General features: G+C 32.7%; 3 protein-coding genes across 3 annotated transcripts; 1 reads left to right on the top strand and 2 right to left on the bottom strand.

Annotated features, from left to right (window-relative positions):
- Positions 1–3,821: 3,821 nt before the first annotated feature.
- On the top strand, positions 3,822–5,177 carry LOC131602169 (actin-depolymerizing factor 5). The gene is made up of 3 exons (XM_058874188.1): positions 3,822–3,948; positions 4,047–4,306; positions 4,669–5,177. The coding sequence occupies exons 1-3, from the start codon at positions 3,928–3,930 to the stop codon at positions 4,817–4,819; spliced, it is 432 nt and encodes a 143-aa protein (XP_058730171.1). The 5' UTR covers positions 3,822–3,927; the 3' UTR covers positions 4,820–5,177.
- Positions 5,178–8,158: 2,981 nt separating this feature from the next.
- LOC131602168 (ubiquitin-NEDD8-like protein RUB2) lies at positions 8,159–12,561 on the bottom strand. Its single transcript, XM_058874187.1, has 3 exons — positions 12,300–12,561; positions 10,844–11,103; positions 8,159–8,506 (listed from the first exon to the last, which is right to left on the bottom strand). The coding sequence occupies exons 1-3, from the start codon at positions 12,390–12,392 to the stop codon at positions 8,395–8,397; spliced, it is 465 nt and encodes a 154-aa protein (XP_058730170.1). The 5' UTR covers positions 12,393–12,561; the 3' UTR covers positions 8,159–8,394.
- Positions 12,562–14,768: 2,207 nt separating this feature from the next.
- On the bottom strand, positions 14,769–15,296 carry LOC131605243 (uncharacterized). Its single transcript, XM_058877622.1, has one exon. It carries the CDS (start codon positions 15,294–15,296, stop codon positions 14,769–14,771), a length of 528 nt encoding a protein of 175 aa, XP_058733605.1.
- Between the last annotated feature and the right edge of the window lie 9,214 nt (positions 15,297–24,510).

The following is a 24,510-nucleotide window of genomic DNA, read 5'->3' as shown; positions in this document are numbered from 1 at the left end:
TTTGCACAATACATTCTCATAGTCAACTCAACAATCACACACAAAACAAATATCATGCATACAACTTATTTATGTAATGCGACTCAAATATCCAAATAGATGCAAATGCATGTGGTACCAACTCAAAATTTGGTTCTCTCTAAACCCATGAGCACCCTCTTTGAGCTTCAAGTCCCTTCTTTGAGCTTGGGACAAGCCACTAGTCCCCTCTCTGGACAAGCAAACATGCCTATTGACTCAACTCAAATGATGCATGAATCATCCATATTAATATGAATGCATTAATACACATCTATGATCTTAACATAAAGTAGTGAAAACTCTGATAATTCACTCTATAGATTACAATCCAACAACCACCATACATGCACAAAACAACATGAAGTCAATGCAAATCAAACATTTGAATAGCTCTTCTCAATCTAACTATTGTCTCATGCACACAACATTCATACTCAACATGCTCAATACATCAAATCATATTCATAACTCACAAACGTACTCGTCATAGCAACATCGCCAACATAACATCAATAATACAAGTAATTATCATTAATTACTAAAATTATCACGACATATTAATCATCTGTAAACAATTTCATTTGATGATAATTCGTGTTATCTTTCTAATGCTTCAAACGCCAACTCATTTGTACTTACGAATCAAAAGTTATTATCAAAATAGTATTTTGAACAAATATTGTCTTTCTGAATCGAATCAAGTGTAAATTGTGATTCAAATCAAATTGGACAAGGCTCCCAAAAGGCGGTGATTTGAATCAGATTTGCCTGTAGCATTTTTCTGCTAGTTGTTCACAGAAATTTCACTTTTAAGCTCAATTTTTCCAACTTAGACCTATCCCAAACACTCCCTTACATGTTCAAATAGCTTATTTCAAAAATCTATTAATATATTTCAATTACCTATTGTTATTACATTTTATTTCATCAACTTAATAGATTAATCATTATTTCTCATGATCTCACAATACTCCTAAAATCTTTAAAAGTCCATCAATGGAGGAAAACATCAATAATCCTAAAATAGTAACACCGCACATAATGATGTACGAAAATTCATCATCAATTCAGACAACAACATTATAACAACATAAAAACTTAGAATCAATTAATAAAATACCTTATTGGAGGTTAAGGACTCCTCTACCTTATCCCTCATGCATATACCCTTTATTAAAGTTATTCTCCTCTTACCTTAATTCCTATCAAGAAATGTGAATTGGAATTGGTGTGGATGAATTCTCCCAAAAGTTATGATCAAAATACTAGTTTGAACAAATATTGTCTTTCGGATTCGAATCAAGTGTAAATTGTGATTCAAATTAAATTGGACAAGGGCTCCCAAAAGGCGGTGATTTGAATCAGATTCATATTGTAAAAGCTATGCTTCGAATCAGATTCGCCTGTAGCATTTTTCTACCAGTTGTTCGCAGAAATTTCACTTTTAAGCTCAATTTTTCCAACTTAGACCTATCCCAAACACTCCCTTACATGTTCAAATAGCTTATTTCAAAAATATATTAATATATTTCAATTACCTACTGTTATTACATCTTATTTCATCAACATAATAGATTAATCATTATTTCTCATAATTTCACAATACTCCTAAAATCTTTAAAAGTCCATCAATGGAGGAAAACATCAATAATCCCAAAAAAAGTAATACCGCGTATAAATGATGTAAGAAAATTCATCATCAATTCAGCCAACAACATTATAACAACATAAAAACTTAGAATTAATTAATAAAATACTGTATTGGAGGTTAAGGACTACTCTACCTTATCCCTCATGCATAATACCCTTTATTAAGGTTATTTTCCCCTTACCTTAATTCCTAGCAAGAAATGTGAATTGGAATTGGTGTGGATGAATTCTCCCTTCAACCTTCTACCTTAGCCTTTGTCTTTTTGTTCTCTAAATCAAATTTTTCACATATTCTAGATTTATCTCCTAATTTTATATTTAGGGTAAATCTTCTCAAAATTACAAATTTAACCTAACTTACATATTTCTTACTCATTTCTCCTCATAATTTTTCCTAATTATCATATTTGGCTCAATTCCTTTGTTTCTCATTTTAATTAAATAATTCACAATAAACTATTATTATTTTAATTATTAATAATTTTAAATAAAATTTATCAACTTTTAATTACTCTCTACACTCTCCTCTCAATGTCACACACCCTACCACCTAAACTAATTTAATTATCACCATATAATAATTAAATAAACACGGAAAATTTATAAATAATCTAAATAAATAAGATAGTCTAAATTGGGGTGTTACAGCAATTGCCACTCCACTATGGTACTAGCAAGTGTCTTCAACAACTATATTTTTTTTAGGATATTCCAACTTCACCCTCCGACGAATCTATTTTTCTTATATATAAAGAGGTCTTGAAAGTTTGGAACATATGGACTAGAACAACAACAAAAAAACGTTGAAGAAATTAACACGTTCATTTCTTAGAATATTTTTCTTGATAATATTTCTTAAGTGTAATCTCTGATTTTAATTTGTGTATCTGTTTATTTTTAGAAGAAACTTTGTAAACAGACTATTGTATTTTTAACCTTTAGATAAATTCCTTGAGAGACTAGGGTTTAGTCAGAAGTCTCAAGAAGTCTTTGACAGATTGTCATCGAGGTTGTAATAAAGTTTTGATTAGTGGGTTAAGTCCTTATTGAGAAGGAAAAATCACCTTGGCGGGTGGACTTGATGTAGCTTCGTTAACAACGAGCCATGATAAAAATCTGTGTGTCTTTATTCTTGTTATAAGCTTTGTTATTTGTGCTCTTGGGTGGGAAAAAGTTTTAATCTTGAAACCCAATTCAAACCCCTAATTTCTTTTGCTTCTTCGCACCTTCAGGTTTTTTCGTTATGATCAAGGAGACTTCATATATGGTTTTTAGGATTTGGTGAAGGGTACCTCCTCTCATCATGCTGAGTTACTTGGTGTCATTCATGTCATTGACATAGTCTTGCAATTTGGTTCAAACAAGTTATGGCTGGAAAAACGAATTCCTCCTTGGCTATCCTAGCTTTTCAGGATGCTAAATTTGTGTCTTGGACAATTCATTGTAAGTTTGAATATCTAAAATAAACAATAGAACAATTTTAATAAAAAAAGTTATAAAAAAATCATTTGAATTGAATTATCCTTTTGGAATTAATCCATAATTTATTTTTTATATGTATTTTCGAGCATGATTGATTGTTTTTAAAATAGCTATTAATTATTAAAAAAATCATAATGTGTAATCCATTTATACAATTTTCAAAAAAAGTATTTTATATAAAATTTACACGATTGGGTCAAGTATTATTACATGATTTAGAGTTTAATATATGATGTGTGATTAATTGTACAAATAATCATTTATATACAGTAAATAATATATTTTAATAAATATTATTTCAATAAATATTATCTCAATAACTATATACTAATAATAAATTTTTATACCTTAATCATGCGTCAAACTTTTGACCACTGTTTTAAAAGATTCAAACCACTTATCAATAAAACCACGGCAATTTTAGAACTAGGTTCCAATGTTGTATGTTTATTATGAATAAATAAATATTTAAAATAATTAAATTTTAATAAACATATAAAGAAAGAAAATATACAAAATAGTAAATAAATAAATATAAGAAATTGATGAAAACAAATAAATAAATTTCAATGTATTTATACAACAAGTCAACAAGTGTTTAGAAGTTAGAACAATGGACAAAATGGTAAATATAATGGAATACCAGTGGCAATTTCTACTACCCTTATTTATATATAGAATAGACATGAGTCCCATTCCTTTAAATTTGTGTCAACCTTTACAAAAATAAAGACAGAGAAAGAAAGAAGAAGAAAAAAAAGTAAGCAGATAACAATGGCGATGGCTTTCAAAATGGTACTTCTCTACTCCATCTCTGATGAATTTGTGATTAAAGTTTCAAATTTAGTTTTGTTATTTTGATGTTTATTGTAAATTGTTATGAATCTGAACAGGCTACCACTGGGATGTGGGTAACTGAAGAGTGCAAGAGCTCTTTCATGGAGATGAAGTGGAAAAAGGTACATAGGTACATAGTTTTCAAGATCGATGAAAGGTCGAGGCTTGTAACCGTTGATAAGGTTGGTGGTCCTGGAGAAAACTACGATGATCTTGCTGCTTCTTTGCCTAATGATGATTGTAGATATGCTGTCTTTGATTTCGATTTTGTTACGGTTGATAACTGCCGCAAAAGCAAGATCTTCTTCATTGCATGGTATACCTCGCCTCTAATTTCTTATCAATCTCAACTAGATTAATCCAATGATTATTTTACCTCAATGTCCTTTCGGCTAATTCAACCCGTAAAGTTGGATTAGTCAAAGTTGCAAGGACGATCTAAAACTCTGTTTAGATTGACCGTGAATTTGATAGAATTGTAATAAATCACTGAAATTTTGTTGACTGCAACAAAATTCTAGTGTCTGTTAGATAAATATAACTGGAATTTTATTGCAGTCAACAAAATTCCAGTGTCTTTTGATTTTATCAATTTATTGTCATTCTAATTATTCAATTTTAGTTGAAATGATTATAAGATGATGAGGAAAATGAATGTGAGTGATTTTATTTTTTTAGGTCACCAACAGCGTCTAGGATAAGAGCAAAGATGCTATACGCAACTTCAAAAGATGGGTTGAGAAGAGCTTTAGATGGAATCTCATATGAAGTTCAAGCAACTGATCCAACTGAGATGGGGTTTGATATAATTCAAGACAGAGCCAAATAGATGCCTCATTTAATCATGTGCCAAACTAATCATCTTACTTTTTATTATTATAATAATGATGATAATTATAAATCAAGTAACTCAAATCCAATCCAATGACTCTATGACATTGTTCTCTTTTTTTATGGTATAGTTTTTTTTTCAATTAAATGTGGAATTTTGGCACCATTTTGTGATGTAAGTGGGGTATCTAATCTTCAATGTTTAGTCATATGATAATAAATAATTAAGTTATTGTATATGACTGTCGGGTGTATGATAAGTTAAGGGCAACAAACCTTTGGTTGTATTACTTTTTTTATGAGAGAAATGGATTAGCTCAACTTATTCTTATGTGGAAAGTTGATGCGTTACCTTATATTGCATTTATGCTTTTCTTTTTTGTATTCCTATTATTCTTAGCAATTATGGTTTTCATAACTTTGGTTACCTGGTTTTGATTTCTTGGCCCATTGAATCAAGTGGTTAATGCGGTTAAGTTAAGGTCAAATTAATTGAAAGTAAGATAAACATTGAGGGAGCTTTTATAATTCCAAATTATTTATATATGGTATATTATTTAACTCTTTTTTGGGTTTTTATGGTTAGGAGTAAATTTTGGATAAAAAAGTTAAAGTAAAATGTGAGGCTTAAAAAAAAAGTGACATTTTCTTATGACTTTTTCCATTTGTTCGTTTTGACAGCTCAAAATTGAGAAAATGTACACTGCCGTGTGGTAATTTGTAGGATTTTAAAACCATTAGTTTCTTTTTCGGTGCATGTACATCATCATGAAATTCGGGTACAGCACACATTTTGGAAGCTTTTGTAAACCTTCATTATATGGGTGGAAGAATTTGAAAAAAAAAAAACAATGAAACGATTATCAAAGTGGGCAGTTTTTTAATATATCTGTTTTTTATTATAAATGTTTTTATATTTTTTATATGCGATTAAAAATATAATTATTATTATAAAAAGAAAAATTACAAAGAAATTTATAAAGTTATTCTTCGTTAATACGAAAAAGATAATTTTAAATAATTATAAAAAAGAGATATAATAAATGTTTAAGAATATATTATAAAAAATAATATTTATGATTTATTAATATCGTAAAACAACTAATAATTTAATATTAAGTTTTTTCGCAAAAAAACAATAGAGAGACCATTTCATTATTCTATTCTCTTTAATCATATTTATAAAAAAACTACTTTTTATATGTTATTCAAATACATTATTTATTGAATATATCTAATAAACAAACTTTTTCTTATAGATAAGATCATAGTATAGTACAAATTTTAAATTAAATTTAAAAATTTTTGGGTTTGGCTAAGACATTAAGAGCTCTCTTTGAAATTCCAATGTGTATTTTAATTTTTAATGTATTGAATATGAATTATTTTACAAAATTTATTTTTGTATTTTTTAGGACATATTTTAATTAAATTAAATTAAATGTGTATAAAACAAAGATAACCAGTGCCACAATAGTGAGCCTCTACAAGTCGTACAACGATTTTTGAGAAAACTGAACATATATATATATATATATATATATATATATATATATATATATATATATATATATATATATATATATATATATATATATATATATATATATATATATATATATATATATATGTGTGTGTGAAATGAAATAAGATTATGCTTTATTGTTTAGAATAGCTTATGAAATTGAATAAATATATTCATCTCATTTCATTTTAGCTTTTTTTTATACCTCTAATTTAGACTGAATAGTTATATTTACTCCATTTTATTATAAAATATTTAAATAATAGAATGTCATTTGTATTCCTCCCCGCTTCATTCATTTCAAAATATTCAAACAAAACCTTAAAGATTGTTGTAAGCATTTCACTAGAAATTACTATTTATTATCTAATCTTGTAAACTATATGTCAATGTAATAAACAACATCTTAAGAAGTTATACGCATAACACAAGCCTATGAACTTTCGGTATATATATATTAGATTACTCTCACTTTCCAATATTAGCAATGATGTATTTTTCGTTGGTTAAGACTGAAGAACCAAATTTACGTACATGGTTTGTCTTGTTCTTAATTGGACACTTATGGTTGGTAGATGGGGTTGGGCTGATGAGTTAAACATACAGTTCGTCTCTTAGCAGCTGGGCTATAACTGACCCTTTTATGTCGTTTTTGTGTTGTTGTGAATACATCAGCTTGACTACAGAATTTGAAGCTTATCAATTATCATCAACAACACAGCCCCACCTCAGCTACTCTATTTTTATTTGCTAATTATTCTTACTCAATAATGGTTTTACCACATGCTTTTTATTTTAATCATTTGATGAGCATCATAATCAAATAATCATTACTTTTAATTTAGTTGTTGAGTTGATTAAGGCCAAATAAATTAAACACCAATTGATTCTACTCTGTGCAAAAGCTGATGCAATTGGAGATTGTCGCTGAAAATTAGCATCAAACAAAGCAAACATTATAAGCTAAAACCAAGTTTAATTATCAGCTCATAATTTGATCTTAAACTTTCTTGTACGAAAGTTGAAATGGCTAAATCAAGAGGCAAGCACGTTGATTTCCTCTTGCAATCCACGAATTGGTAAAACATTATTATTGCAGAAGTCTCAATCTCACTCTAGATTCAACGTTGGACCATCCCAATTATAAATAATTAATGTACTCTAAGTCAACAAACACATACATATCCTTCCACATAGTTCATATGTGTCTTTTACTTATCCCTAATAAAACATAATACTCAAGAAAAACTGCAAGTTAGATATTTTAACTTGCCAAGTACAATTTCCACCTCCATGTTATTTTTAATGAATTTATAAAATCAGTATTCATAGGGGCATTGTAGAATAATGTTGCACATAGCTAATAAAATCATACCATTTAAATACTTAAGGAATTTGAAGAAAATATTATAACATGCTAAATTGTTAAATCTAATTAATCACTGGTGTAAAATTATTTTATCTGTTCAAGAAATAAAATTCATAAGTGTAAATTAAATAAGTGTAACTTAATATAGTATTTATCCTTTAGTTGTAGATTGAAAATATAATATATCAAAATGGCCCTGATTCTCTATTGACGACATGGACCACGTTCAGGAGGCGTGTTCTTTTCAAAATGTAACTGGGCCAAAATATTAGCATGCGACAGTGAATACATCATATTTGGGCTGTCTGACAATTACGTTAAGTTCTCATCTAGACCACCATCACTCCTTTTGGCTTGAAAACTAAAAATCAAACTTTCACCTTTTTACAGAGTAAAACTCTAACCATAGTTTTTGTTTTTATGAATTATTAGTTTAGAGTTCATTAAGTTGCCAATTTTTGGGTTTAAAAGCATATAACCAATAGGTACCGACCACCAATAAAATCCCCAAAATTACAAAAACCAAGCATATAAAAAAACAACCATGTCCTCAGAGACGGACAGTATAAAGCTTCCTTTCATGTCTTTAGGTTCAGAAGCAATTCAAACATTTACCAACAACTAGAAAATGACCAAGCCTGAACAAGCTAATTTCTTGAATTCAGGTGTGCATTCTACATTAATAAGCACCACCCCTCAATGCAAGCACCAAGTGAAGGACAGAACCACCCTCAATGTTGTACTCTTTAGCTGTTTTGTCATCAGCAAGCTGTTTACCAGCATATATGAGCCTGCAGCAAGTGACAATAGGTGTAAGATTCTAATGTTATCAACAGAACTAAGGAAAAAATCTTAAATTTTTATTTACAGTGCTTAATTAAGAAAGTTATAAGTATTTCTAAGACTGCAAACTAGATTCAACATCAGATTAAAGCGTCTGAATCAAAATTCAGTACTGTTCAATAGATCTACCAATAAATATGCAATCCAACTCAATGATACTTGTATGAAAAGTATCACTAACAAAGAAAATTACACACTACTATGATAGAAACTGGTTCAGATTGAGTGTACAAAAGTTAAGTAAGATTCCTAGTATTTGAGAGATACAAGACTCTCCTTACTTAGTGGGATAAAGCTTGGTTGTTGTATAAAGGTGTACTGATGTTTGTGATATACTAGATGCTAGAATAATATGTTGTGTGAAGTTTATAGCAAGAGTACAGTGAATTTCACCTATGATGCCACGTGAAATATTGGATACTAGAATTATGTGTTAAGGAATGTTTATAAATTCAGTTAGTTGATTATTTGGGAAGGGTTCACTTCTCTTCAGTGATCAAAAGAGAGAGTGCTTATTGGGAACAATTTAGTCGACGGCAGGTGGCAGAAGGCCAAAAGTTTCCCATATAAACATGTCAATGCGGCCTATGGTACCCATGGGGGCATCCCTTCACCAATGGTATCCATTTAACAACTCTATTTGGGAAGAGAAATACTTCTAAATATGGCTGATGGAGTACTTCTTCCCTTAGTTGATGGAGAAAATGAGTAAACTACTGAGTTCAAAACCACTGAGTTCTCATTAGGCCTGTTTAAAACTCCAAAACCACTTAGTTGATGGAGTACTTCTTCCCTTGGTTGTTGTTGCTGCTTATGGGCCTGTTTAAAACTCCAAAACCACTGAGTTCAAAAAAGAGTTAGACCATCTGCTGCCCAACATCCCCTATCAAATTGTGTCATGAAGAGTTCACCTCACAATTGTCATGTATATTCCAAATTATGTAAAACATGCCCTAGAAGTTCCAGAGGGGAACCAAGTTGTCCTAGAAAATATTAAGGCTCTTCAAAAACAAAACAAAAACAGGTGTGGCAAACGACGAAGCTGCCAAAAGGAAAAAGTACATTGGGATGCAAATGAGTATTAACAATGAAGTATATATTTAGACAGATCTATTGAAAGATAGAGGAGTCGGTTGGTTGCCAAAGAATTCGCAAAAACTTACGGGATTGATTATTTTGAAACCTTCCGCTCCAGTTGCAAAATTAAATACAATTGGAGTCGTTTTATCTATAGCTAACTACTAATCATGATTGATCATTACAATAGTTGGAGGATTTATAGGTGTGCCATTTATTCAAATTGAACATCAAATTTGGCATAACAAATATCTATATTTTATAGACCATCTAGAGGGGTTATTGAATCTGGTTGAGCATTTTTCCCAGAATCATAGGAACTAGTTTGGGAGAAATAAATATGAATCAAATCAATTCAAGTTTTTATAAAAAGTTTATCCATATGTTTCTATTTCCTTATTTCTCTAATGGTTTGTAGGATATTGTATTTCTTGTTTACTTACTTGTAGCAGAATTGGTCAACCAAATCTGCATATATACTACCTATGTGCTATTCTTTGATAAGATCAGTGAGAGACAGAGTTATTCTAAACCTAGAAACTAGTTTAGATTGAGTGTAAAAATGTACTGAAAGTGTGAAAAACCCTGGAAATTTGAGATCAAATTCTCACCAAATGACTCTCCATCTCAAACCCCTCTTCTTACCTTAGGAAACACACCTTTCTTCTAACTATCACCTAACTAATTAAATAAATCTCCTAACTAACAGATCTATCATATTACCAGTAATTTTGCTAATTCAAATGGTACATAAGTTAATGCATGAGTATTTAGCACTCCAAACATTCTTTAGATTTTATGCCTATCTAGAATCCTAGATGAAGTGTCCAACAATTATATTATACGGAGGATAGGAAAATTAAAACTAAATGATATATAATTATTTTCTAGAAAAAGCCATACAATTTCTATCATTTTACAACTACAAGATTACGGGTAAACCAAGTTTACTAGACCAGGTGATCCACAAGCAAAGCCTTACATGAGTAAGTTTTTAAAAGTGAGTGGAGAAAACTGAACCAATGACATAAATGCTTGGATTTTCTCTGTACTTATTTTCCTAAATAATACCAACAGAGAATTTTCAAATATATCATCATAAATTAACAGAAACACGAGTTTTGCAAGGGACATGTTTTAGTTTAAGAGTTATAACATTTGGCAAAGAATTCGTTAAGCCAAAATAAAATGAGAGAAAGAGAGAGAACCTCTGCTGCACTGGTGGAATTCCCTCTTTTTCTTCTACACGTTCCTTGATACGGTCAATTGTATCAGTTGGCTCAATGTCAATTTCAATTTCCTTTCCAGTTAAAGTCTTCACTTTAATCATGGTTCCTCCTCTGAGCCTCAGGACCAAGTGAAGCGTTGATTCCTTTTGAATGTTATAATCAGCAAGAGTGCGGCCATCTTCCAGCTGCTTACCAGCAAAAATCAACCTCTGCTGGTCAGGAGGGATACCTTCCTTGTCCTACAACCACATATTCCAATTTCAGCGGTAAGAAATTAATGATGCCGTGTACAAATGATAGTGACATTACCACTTAGACTGTGACATGCAAACTCAGTCAGCACCACGTCATATAAAAATTCACTATTAGAGCATATAAAACAGTTAAATGCCCCAGGGCTTAGTTTCAGTTTTTTCGGGCCTATTTATTGCAATAAGCTCCTACGAAATTACAAAGTATTCTTATATTAGGGTCATTCATCTAGCATAGATAAATTAAGTTTTTGTTTAAAAAATATTCATCACATCACACTTTGGCAATAAAAAATTTGAATATTTGAATAAATTGTTTTTCCGTCCTTCATCTTTGTCAGTTAACATTAAAAATACTTTTTTACTTAATTAATTGTTGTTCCGTCCTTCGTCTTTGCTCTTACCCCCAGTTTTCTCCTAAACTCCGTCACTCTGCTCAAAGAGCTTTAGAAAACAAGTCAAACCGGTGACACCCAAAACACGACCCTGACACTGACATGGCGACACCAATAATAATTTGAAAAGATAAATAAATTAAACGTAACCACAAGTATGGTTGCAGGTGTCCAACTCCAACGCGAACACAGACTTTTTTCAGAGGTGTTGATACTACATAGATACCATATTCCAGCCAGGAAATATTAGAAATTCATTATTCATTGCTGAAAACCTAATCAGTGCCTAAGCTAACTGTGAAGCTAAGAGTCTAAGATCTGTTATTCAATACATCCTATTTAATGAGATTTATTTCAGAAAAATTCAGATGACAGCTGTTTTAGGTTGAAATGCGCCGAAACGGCAATAACCTCTAGTCAGAAGTTTGAGCATTCATAAACCTGTTAAAATTCAGTGACGGCATAGTGGCCAGCAGCTGTATCAGAAACCTGAAGTTATGCACAAAATCAAATCCATCATAATACCAAAACTAGTATTGATCACTTCATACAATAGTAACCCCTTTCAATTCTCAATATATTTCTCATAAAAATAAAACACGTTACTTCGTTAAACTAAGTTAATCCAAACACACAAATAATTTCAATTTTGAAACCTAGCAGACACGGAATTGGATAGAACCCTAAGCAAGAAATAAACAAAGTAAAAAAACTAGGATCAGCAATCACGAGAAACCCTAACTAGAAAACCCTAACTCGATGATACAATTTTGTAAGAAAAAGGATAACCTGGATCTTGGCCTTGACGTTGTCGATGGTGTCGCTGCTCTCAACCTCGAGAGTGATGGTCTTTCCGGTTAAAGTCTTGACGAAGATCTGCATGTTGTTCCTCTTCTCGTGGTTTTTGACGCAGTGATAGCGCGAGAGAAAGAGGTAAAAAGAGAGAGACTGTGTTTGTGTTTAGTTTGAGTGACGCGGACACTGCGTGTGTGGGTGGGTATTTGAAGCAACTAGCCCTGTAGCGGGATTCCGTTCCAGTACTCTTTTATAATTTGTGTTGTGCGTAATCGTTAAATATAGAATAAATAATTAGTTTATTCTTTTAATTATTCTTCTCTCATCAATTTAATTCAAGGGTGGCAATTGGGCATCACCGGCCCATTTATACACGTCTCACATAAATCCCTAAAAAAAATAGAGTGGGTGTGTGTGATGGACTTTATTCACGGTGTGGGTCTAAAGTTTTGTTTTGTCCACTCACCGTGCATATTTCATTTTTTCATAATAGTTTAATAATTTTTTAATTTATTTTAATAATTTTTTAATTATTTTAATAATTTAAAAATTATATAGATGAAAACTAATACTCCGCAGATAAAAGTGTATATTTATTTTTACATAAATAATTAATTAAATTAATTTTAATAGTAAAATAAATTTTATCTGTTAGAATGTTTTTATAAACTATAATTAATAGAATTATTATATGAATTGACATATAAAAAATAAGATTATGTTCATAATAACTTAAAATAATATATATTTCATATGCATAAATACTAAAAATAAAACATTTTTTTATAAGACGAAGAAAGAGAATTTCTTCTATTATAGTAAAGGATTCTGCAAATTAATAGAGAAGTGGAAACAGTTTGTCTATTGGGATAAATTATTTATTAGTTGGATTTATTGAGAATTGATTGGAAAATTTATGTATTCCATTAAGAATTGATTAAATTAAAATAAAATAATTAAGTTAAGAATTACCAGAGTAAGAGAGGTCATTAATTTTATTTTATTTTTAAAAAAACCAAAACTAATCAAAAATCCAAACAGGCTTAGTTACAAATGCTCTTGGTTGTTTTATCCGGACCAGGCCTTTTGGGCTCTATAAACGTGATTTGATTATGACAACTTCTTTATAGACCCCCTACCTTTTTAGGAACATGTAGCGAAATTCTAAAAACGCTTTTATATTTCGAAAGTACATCTCTGAATGCAATTTTTCTATAAAAAAGGTGATTTCGGATGTGCACTTCCGAAAATATCTTATTTTTTAGAAGAAAAAAAAAGGTGTCTTCTGAGATGCACTTCCGAAAACACCTTTTTTTAGAAAAAAAAAAAGTGTCTTCGGAGATGCACCTCCAAAAACATTTTTTTTTAGAAAAAAAAAAGGTGTTTTCGGAGATGCATTTCCGAAAACACCTTTTAATTGAGAAAAAAATGACTTCAGATGTGCATATCCGAAATCACCTATTTCGGAGATGCATTTCCGAAATATTGTCTGATGCAGAAAATAAAAAACAAACTAACAAAGCTTCGATTTATCATAAACAATCGAAATTACAAAGATAGATCAACATGAAATTAAAGTTACATATTGTTAAACACGGGTAGTTGAGGATGGGTCAACATTTTGATAACGTCGACTCCCGATCTTAGAAGTTCCGCATCCAACTCGATCGGACCCTTCGAAGAAAATCAGTCAAAAGTTGTCCACATAACTACTAAATCTTCGTCGTTCTTGACTTCTAATGGGGTGAACTAGACATCTCCCTCGTCGTCAAATGAAGGCGAGTGGTACTCAAGCTTGACAACCTTCCGATTTTCCGGGTATTGCAAGAGAGAGTTAAACGACGATATCAATTCCGCGAATGGCGTGTCGCACAAGAACCTAAATTGGAACGGCATCGGGTAATCACTGCTGAAGTATACAAAAGCAAAGTGGGGGTAGGTTTGTGTCATTGTTGTTTGTGGCTTGATGATGATGATAACGTATAGGTGCATTATTTATAGACTTCTTGGAGTAATAATGACCTAACAAACCTTATCTTGCTATCAGTGGATGTTTCGGAAATGCATTTCCGAAATAAACCCTGAAGCGTTATATTTTCGGAAGTGCACTTCCGAAATTTACAGAGACAGAAGCAAAACAAAAGCAGTCTGTTATGTGTAGTCTATTTTGGTCCAATTTCATATGTGCAACAAATGAAAATTAAATGAGAATGAAATCAACATTGACAACTTTAAATATAGATATATTATATATGTATTGAATCGGTTTGATTTTACATTCTAGACGATAATACATACAAAAAATAACACACATCCGGTCATTACAAACAAAAAAGATCAAGTTTAGTCTAAAATGCCCCGAACGATCCGGTGGCGCTTAAATCAAAAACCGGTAAGTTCTTCGACCTCTCTCTATTTTCCTCCCGCTCTTGCTTCATCATTTTTTTGAACTCCGCCATTCTTTCAAAAAAAGGATTCGGCCAAGCGTCCGCCTCTTTTGTATGATGTGTCGTCCACTGACAAGAAGTAGCCGGAATAGGACGCCTCGATTTCGAAAAAAACTTGCACAAAGTGGCGCAATCTTAGATACCCGATACAAATGATGCGGCCGGACGTGTCCAAAGGTGGGTGACTATGAAGCGGAAAAATTGTCTCCGAAAATCCAAATCTCGTCAAATCGACACACACCCGGTCGTACGCACTTGCTATAAGATGGCCCATCTCAGGGAATGACATCCACTTTGAAACCAGTGCATGACCGGTTAGTGATGGAACAAGGGAATCATGAATTTTATCAAAGTTTTCTTGTTTCTCATAAAGTCGGCCATATATGCCCCTATGCGAAGTCAACTCCGAAATAAGTGCCTGTCGAATAAGAGTGAGATTTTCTTCTCCTTTTCCGAGCAAACCGTCAACGGCCCGATATCCACAATTATCGTCGGTACCCACATCAACTATATTATTAATATATTTGTGCATAAATAGCGCCATCTCATTAATGTAGATCGTCGGAGGTTTTTTAATCAGAGGTGTGCGAGGCGGCTTTGAAATACTTCCTCCTTTGGTAGCACTACACTTAGACTTTGGTGTGGGTGAATCTGAGATCAATGCATCAACATGTTCACAATAAGAAGGACCGTGTTTAGTTGATGTGTCAGCTTGGGTACTTTTTGGCTTTTTAGGCGCATCTTTGGTTTTAACCGGTTGAGATGGAGGTTTAAAATCGGTGGTTTCCGGAAACGCAATTTTTCGCAATTGTTCTTTTATGTGCAATTTCATGGTGTCATCCGCTTTAGAAAACTTATCCATTATCTCTTCCAACTCGTCGGAGATGGTAATTTTGGATTCACCCTCTTTTGTCGGTTCAAAATCATCAAAACAGAGCTTTTTCCAATGATCGATTACTTCTTCCATGCGTATCGGGGAATTCGTCTTCATCTTTTAAGAAAGTATACAAGCACGTGGAAGCCCGTAGGTTTTTCTAATTGTGCACCCATATTTTGAATTATCCGGAACCGTTATCTCCGCCCTATTTGCTTCATGAAAAATAAAATTCAATCCCGCACGGGATATGTTACAAATCAATTATAAGAACGGTTGGAAATGTGTTGAACAACTTGATACTTTCGGGATGAGTCCAAAATATGTCACGCACCGTAACATTGTCCTCACATGTTCTGAAGCTTGAAACGTATTGGTTATCACTCAAAAGTTTCAAAAGGTGTTGCATTCCCGACCTTAAGCCCATTTTCATGACTTTAAGATTGTACAGTTCATTGTATACCTGCTTGATATTTGAAACACTATCTGGTTTTTTTCGCTTCAAATCGGCAAGTATGTTTCTCAGCGCAACTTTGATTGTCGATAATTCTGAAATAACATTCTTCTCTTCGTGAGACAACCGACATGCAATTGGATGCCCGTGTAGCTTAGTTTCCAATGCATGATTATGAGGTCCACATATGACGCTAAAACGCCACAAATCATCAATCCTACGAGTTACGCGCAACTTAAACGGACACGCACACTTTCTCGATCCCGTGTCATCGTGTTTTAACACCTGGTTTATCGGTACATACTTCCCACCCCTCTCGCAATTCAACACAACAAAATCTTTCCTTCTACTACTACCATTGTCGGACCTTAATATCACAATGCCAAATCCAAGTTTATTAGCTTCATTTCGGACCCAATCTAGCAAATGTTCACGACAAACGAAAGTCATATCATTTGTAAATTATGGTCGAACATCCACCGCAAAGGTAATGGTTTTAACATCGTTAACCGGCTCTTTAGGCTTAGCATCTACGTTGACCTCTTCCGGGACTACTAACTTATCAGTGACAATGTTGTCCGAATGCACCATATTTAACATATGCAAAAAAACATAAATGTTGTTAAAACTGTTTTTTAAAATTCTGCATCAGAGCTTATTTTGGAAGTGCACTTCCGAGAATTGTTAGGTGGTGTATTTCGGAAGTGTATTTTCGAACTGACGCGGTTTCCTCAACAACAAATCAGCAACAATGTAATGGAATAAGAGATGAAATGAAGATTCTTTACCTCAAATTGTAGCGTTGTATGCTCTCTTTGGTATGATCAACTAGTTGAAACTTGATTTTGAGACGAAAAATGGATTAAAAATGATGGAGGTTTTGGAGAGGGTTTGAGTTTTTGTTTGGAGGAAAATGAATGGAATGGTGAAGGAAGGAAAAGGTCTATGAAGGGTGTTTTCAAAGATGTATCTCCGAAAAACACCTGACATTTTAAATCCAACGTTTAAATTGAAAAATAAGTGCTTTCGGAGATGCATTCCCGAAAACACCCAAAAATGGGTATTTTCGGAGATGCATCTCCGAATTCTTTGGAAAATATGAAAAAGGGTGATTTCGGAGATGCATCTCCGAAATCAGAGGTATTATGGGGTTTTCAACAGGGTTCTCACCCCAGGGGAGTCTATAAAGAAATTGTCTTTGATTATTATTGAGGTGAATGGAAGATTTATCCAGTGAGTGGGATTTTTAATGAGAATTTCTTAATGCATTTCATAATCTTCTAGCGTATCGCGCAAAAATATTATAATGTTCTCGGATTTTGGAGATGTATCTCCAGACGCATCAAACGTATATTGAAATATCAATTTATCTGGAGACATATTTACGTAAAAAAATTATCCGGAGATGTTCCACACTCAAGTATCAAACATGGGAGAAACAAGATATTTAAGGATAATAACTACGTAATGAAAACTTGATGGCCAAAACAAATCTGAACAATTATAAATCCACAAGTTAAGGCTCAAAGCAATCCATCACTTTTCACATATTATGTCGATTGAGATTTTGTCCATCCTTCACGGGAAAAACATATGTTATTTTTTTGGCTTAAATACACTTTTAGTCCTCATGTTTTGATCAACTCGCAAAATTAGTCCTGCCTTTTCCAAATCAACAAAATTGGTCCTTACCTCCATTTCCCCTTCAAAAACGCTAATGTGGCAAAAAAACGCATATGTGGCTGTGCTTATTTGGAAAATCACATTTTAAAATTTAGGGTTAATACCACTTTTCACCCTGTAATATATGCGAAATTCGCTTTACCCCCTGGTAATTTTTTTTTTTTTTAGTTTCCCCCATGTAATATTTTGTTTGTTTTGATTACCCCCTTAAGCGTGCAAAATTAACACCAAATTTGGTGGGGGGGGGGGAATCAAACAAAAAATATTACAGGGGGTAAACTTTACAATTAGGGGGCAAAAGATGTAGTATTTTATATTTCAGAGGGGTGTTTGAAAAAAAATTTACAGGGGGAAAAAGCGAATTTCACCGATATTACAGGGGGTTTTATATATTTAGCCCTAAAATTTAGAATAATTATTTTTTAATTATGGAAAAAACATTTTAACATTTCATTAATACCTTAAAACATCCTTCAAATGCTTTCTAAAATACCCTAAACCATTTTACCATTTCACAAACACGGTCCATAGAACCCCAAAAGACACTTTCTTCAAATTGTTGTAACATGTTTCTTCCTTCATTCCATCAAATTGTTGTTACAAGTTCAAGTGAAGAGAATAGCGTGGCAGCTAAGGGAAGAGAATAGAAAAACTCAAAATACAGATTCAAGTATGTAAAAAGTCTTAGAAATTAGGGTTCATGTCTATTGTGTTGAACAAAGCAGATGATTTGCGATTAAGGTTTCATGTCTACTGTGTTGAACAAAACATATGATTAGAAATTAGGGTTTCACGTCTATTGTGTATTTTTTCTGGATGGTAATTTTATTGTTGACAAAATGTTGTGATATGCACAAACCAAGTCAAGACCAAAAGGTTGAAGCTACGTATTAACCATAGGGGTAGATTTGTAAGTTTTCCTGTCAAATGTTATGTGGAGGGTATAGTCTATGAGATGGATTTCAGTGGTTATGTTGATTTTGTGAACTATAAGGACATTAAAATTTTGGTCATTAGTGTTGGATATACGAAGTTCAAATGCTTGTGGTACCATCACCCAAAGCTATCATTTCACCGTGGACTTATACCTCTAAACATAGATGGTGACTTGTTGCAGCTTATTACAAATTCAAAAGGGTATAGTGTAGTGGATATTTTTGTTGAACATGAAGTGGATATACCAGATGTAGGTGAATTTGGTGATGAAGGTCCTTTGGATGATGATGCTAGGAATTATGAGGAAGATATCATTGAGGAGGTAATAAGTGAGAAATAAGATGTCAATAATGAAGGGCATTTGGATGATGATGTTAGTAATGTTGAGAATGAAGGTACTAATGAAGTAAGAAATGATGAAGAAGTTGATAGGAATGTTGGAGCCAATTCTGATGTTGAAGAGGTTGTTATGGAGGAGGTTATAAGTGAGAAAGAATATGTCAATAATGAAGGTTTTATGGAAGATGTTGTGAATAAAGTGACTAATAAAATAAGAAATGATGACCAAGGTGCTGAAGATGATTATATTAGTGAAGAAGATGAAGACTATGTTCCAACTGAAGGTGAAAGTGAAACTTACTTTGACATACCTGTTGAAGTAGAAGAATGGGATTGGACACATGAATTACCAACTAAGACATTTGCTGCCAATAATCAAGAGGGTGGTAATTTGAATGAAACACAAGTTGCCTATGAAGAGTCTGACCAAGATGAAAGTGATTTACATACTCCAGTTGAAAGTGATGATGAAGTTGTTCACAAAAAGAAATTCACTACTTTCAAAGTGCCTGATAATGGTGATCCTGTTAGGTTTGAGTTGCGTATGCAGTTTGGAGCTCATCATGGATGTTGTGAAGGATAATGCTATGGAAACAAGGACTAACTTATTGTTCAAGAAAATGATGCGGTTAGAGTGGTTGTGAAATGTTAATCAAATAGCCCATTTCATATGTTAGTTGCTAAAAGGAATGTAAGTCAATATTGGCAAGTTACAAGTTTGAAACCAAATCATGAATGTGTTAGGTCTGCTGATAATAAACAAGCTAAAACTAAATGGATAACAAAGAAGTTTATTCCATTGATTAGACACACTCCTCATATCAAACCAAGTGGATTGGCTGATAAGGCATTTCTTAGGTGAAATGTTAAGCTCAACCATTTTCAAGCATATAGGGCAAAGAAGAGAGAAATGGAGTTGATAGAAGGTGCTGCAAGTGAACAATATGCACACTTAAGAAATTATGTTGAAAAGCTTAGAAGGTCAAATCCTAATAGAACAGTGATTATTAAATGTGGACAATCTGAAATAGGACACGTTTTTTAGAGGATTTATATTTTCCTGGAAGACCATTAATTGGATTGGATGCCTGTTTCTTGAAAGGTGAATACGGTGGTCAGCTTATATCAGTTATAGGCAAAGATGGAAACAACCAGATGATGCATATTGCATATGCTGTGGTTGAATCTGAAACAAAAGATTCTTGGAAGTGGTTTGTTGACCTATTGTTAGAAGGTATTAACCAAATTATCCCTAGACAATATGCATTTATATCAGACCAGCAAAAGGTATGTATATAACTCTATGTGACAGCTTACATTTTTGCTTGCATATAACTCTATGTATATAAATCTATATGATATGTCAGGGACTTGTGGAGGTTATTAAAGGACTAGATGAGAATGTGGAACACAGGTTGTGTGTTAAGCATCTTTATGGAAATTGGAAGAAGAGATTCCCATGAGCACACATGAAGGACTATTGTGGAAAGCTGCTAGAGCTACTACTATACCAGATTGGAATAATGCAATGCAGAAAATGAAGGACATAAATAGAGATGCATACATTGAAATGTCCAAGGTTCAACCTGCACAATGGACAAGATCATCATTTAGCACTAACACTCAATGTGATTTGTAGGTTAACAACATGTGTGGAGCTTTCAACAAGGAAATACTTGGTATAAGGGAGAAACCAATAATCACTTTACTTGAGGGTGTCAAGCATTATATAACAGTGAGGATTGTGAAGCAAAGGTAAATGCTTGAAAGGTACAATGGTGATATATGTCCTAAGATTCAGGCAATAATTGAAAAAAAAAACAAAAGAGCAACATGGGGATGGAAGAGAACTTGGCATGGTGATGTGGAAATGACTCAGTTTAATGTATCTAATGAGATTGATACATATATTGTGAATTTGGAAGAAAAGTCTTGTGCTTGTCGTAGGTGGGACCTTACTAGTATACCTTATGCACATGATATTGTCTGCATTTGACACAATGTGTTCTTGCGTAAAAAACCAGATTCCGAGGAGCTTGCCCTTAGGGGTGAGGGAAGCCTCAAGAAAGGATCATTTAGTGACTGACATGGGGGATTTGGAAGCGGTGGGCTAGGCACCGTGTTCCAAGATAGTGTCTGGCTTATCCCTCGTACGGGAGCCCCTCTGTGAGTCTAATCACGTGATGGATCAGCTTATCGATCCCCGAGGTTTTGAGACTTACTTATAGCATAAATCTTAACCCCTATTGAATAGTCATGATTTAGTGACTATGTAACCGCTCATAATGACCTGTAACGCTTGAAACCGCCTATTAATAGCTTGTAACCGCCTCACTAATGGTTTATAACGCCTATATTTATGCGCATTCAACTTCATCAATGGACTGTCATCCCAGCTTCCGACCTCTAGATGTCCTAGTAACAGCTCATAGCTCGGGTAGGGCATAGTGCTCGGGCATATGTATATTTCACGCTATAGGTTGCGTCCTTATAAATATCCTGTGTCCGGAACACAATGGATTGGCTGTTGAGAGTTATGTGGCATCTTACTATAGATATGTGTATCTTTTTAATATTTAATTGTTTTTGACACATGCTATTGTCTGCATTTATCACAAGACTATAGCTACTTACTTAATGTTTAATTGTTTTATACATCTCATTTATTTCTAGGAAATCACAATGTCTGACTACTTAATCTTAAATTATGCTTCCATCAAATGGACCAAGACTGTGGCCAGTCACAAGTAGTCAGCACATCCATCCATCGGTTATGAGAAGGGCACTATGAAGGCCCAAAAAGTTAAGGAACAAGTCCAATGATGAGCGAAGAAAGGCTGGTGTGTTACCAAGACAGTTGAAGATAGTGAAATAAACACATTGTAACAAGTATGGACATAACAATATGACTCGTAAAGGCAAAAGTGTTGCTGACAGGCAGATTCCAAAGGGAGGAAACAAGTAGGAAAAAAAAGAGATGCTAGTTCAACTAGACCATCTGGACAGACAAAGAAGAAACAAAAGGCAAAGGAGGCTGAAGTTATTGTGTCTCAAGGATCACAAGCTCCATAGACACAACCATCTCAGAATTAAATTAAACATAAGTTACTTTTTTATTTTAGGTGGATGCAATTTATAGGTTAAATGTGTTGTCCATGTATGCTCCACAAACATATTTTTTCTTCTATAATTATGGTACTATTTTGGTGATGTAATGACAACTATTTTGGAGATGTAATGACAATTATGCTTAACTGTAATGACAATTACTAGTTTCAAATAATTCATGTTTGGTTCAACACAATTCATTGGTTCAATTTTCATTTCCATTCAAACATCATTGAAGTTCAATAACTACTAAACAAGAATAAGTACAGAAGAACATTTAAACATAACACCCAAACAATCCTAAACATAACACTTAAACAAGAACATCTAAACAATCATTCCTAGACATAACATCTAAACAATCTTTACTAAACATAACACTTAAACAAGAACATCTAAATAATCTTTCCTAGACATAACACCTAAACATAATCAGCAGAGGTAAATAGCAGCCTTCAGCCTTCAATTCTTCAAGGTAACAATACAGAGCAATCCCATAATGACCACAACAGTTGCAACAACCAATCCCACAACTATTAAACCTCCTCCTAGGATTCCCAGTAGTCCAGGAAGTAGTGAGTAGTGAATCAAGGTCACAGAAGCAACACAGTTCTCTTCTTCGTGATGCACAACTATTACTCGACACAGAATATGATTGCGACATTGATGAAATGGAGAAAACGAGTAGGAGGTAAAGAGGAAGATGACGAGAATTGAAGGAGATGAGGAAGGAGAACAATGTTTCGAAAAAAGACAGCTTGACTTGGGGAACCAATGAAGATGATGGGAACTGAAGGAGACGAGGAGGAAGAACCACGTTTCTGAACCAATTTAGGGACTAGGGTTATTAAAATTTTCAATTGTTTCATTTGTTTTATTTTATGAAATATGAGATTGAATTTTAAAATGTGGTTTTTCAAATAAGCACTGCCATGTATGCGTTTTTTTGCCACATCAACGTTTCTGAAGAAAAAACTGGGAGTAAGGACCTATTTTGTTGATTTAGAAAAGCCATGACCAATTTCGTAAATTGATTAAAATACGAGGACTAAAAATATATTAATTTTTTTCCCAAGTAGATATACATATAACAAATACATTCATTATTAAAATACATTTTCTTTATAATAGTAATGGTTCTAATAGTAACGGTAAGAAATACTACCATTACAACAATCAGGAGCGGATGTAAGTGTAGGCAGGGTGTGGCTATAGCCACACCAGATTTTTGTAAATATTTTTTTTAATGTTATATGCACACTTAGTATTTAGTTTATTAGGTTAATTATAATTACTAAATAAAAAAATATATTATCAAGTCCAAGTTCTACTCACTTTTTCTCTCTCATAATTACTCACTTTTTTCTCTCATAATATTTCTTCCTTTTAGTTTTTATCTCTTTCTCTCAAACCACACCATCTATCATACTTGTCTCTTCTTATATTTTTCTTCAATTTTCTCACTTGACTTGACCATATTTATTTATGGGTGATTGAAAATCAAAGGTAAAGTAAGTACTTTAGTTTTTTTTTATTCTTTTCTCCTTTTTTAGTCGAACTCTAAAACCTCAAATTGTTTAAAAAATCTTTTTTTTCTAATTTCTCATAAATTATTTTTATTGTTCTCTTTATAGTATAAATAACTATTTTAAATGGTTTTATTGTTCTATTTATAGAATGAAGAGATTTTATCATGTGCTTTTTAGAGACAAATATACTTCTTTGCCTAATTTAAGAGCATTAAAAACTCAACATCTAAGTGAGAGTATTAAAGTTGTTGATTATAAGATTCTAAAGTTGACTTTAGTTTTGCCGATAGCAACGGTGTTTTCTCAGTTATGATGTTTGTGAAGAGTTAACTATGTAATAAAATGAGTGATCAATGGTTAATGACACACGAATAGTTAAATGATTATCTTGTATAACTTTTATAGAAACAGATGTTTTTGGAACAATTAACAATGGATGAATGTTATTTTAACTAATTTTTAAGAAATGTATAGTAGATAATTTTCATTATAAATGTACCTCATTAAATAATATACTTTCTTATTTTCAATATAATTTAGTCTATTTTTTTAATATTTAGCCACACCAATATGTAATGTCTGGATCCGCCCCTGACTAGCTGCAATCTTACTTGAACATTGTTTAAACATTATTAAGTATTTGTATATGAGATGTTGATATTAGTGTGAATTCCAACACTGGCTGACAAAGAAGGTTCTTCATAAGAGTACTAGATTTGCACTTTGCAGTATGTATATATTATCTTGCTCAACTTTCTTAATGTCCTTCTCAATGTATTTATTTGATGCTTTTGGAGTCATCATATAAAGACCCCATCTTTTTCTTTCTTTTTTT

Source organism: Vicia villosa, linkage group LG5 (assembly GCF_029867415.1).
Source record: "Vicia villosa cultivar HV-30 ecotype Madison, WI linkage group LG5, Vvil1.0, whole genome shotgun sequence".
Classification (NCBI taxonomy): Eukaryota; Viridiplantae; Streptophyta; class Magnoliopsida; order Fabales; family Fabaceae; genus Vicia; species Vicia villosa.
Note: the sequence above shows the minus strand (reverse complement) of the source record. Positions and strands in the feature narration are given on the sequence as shown.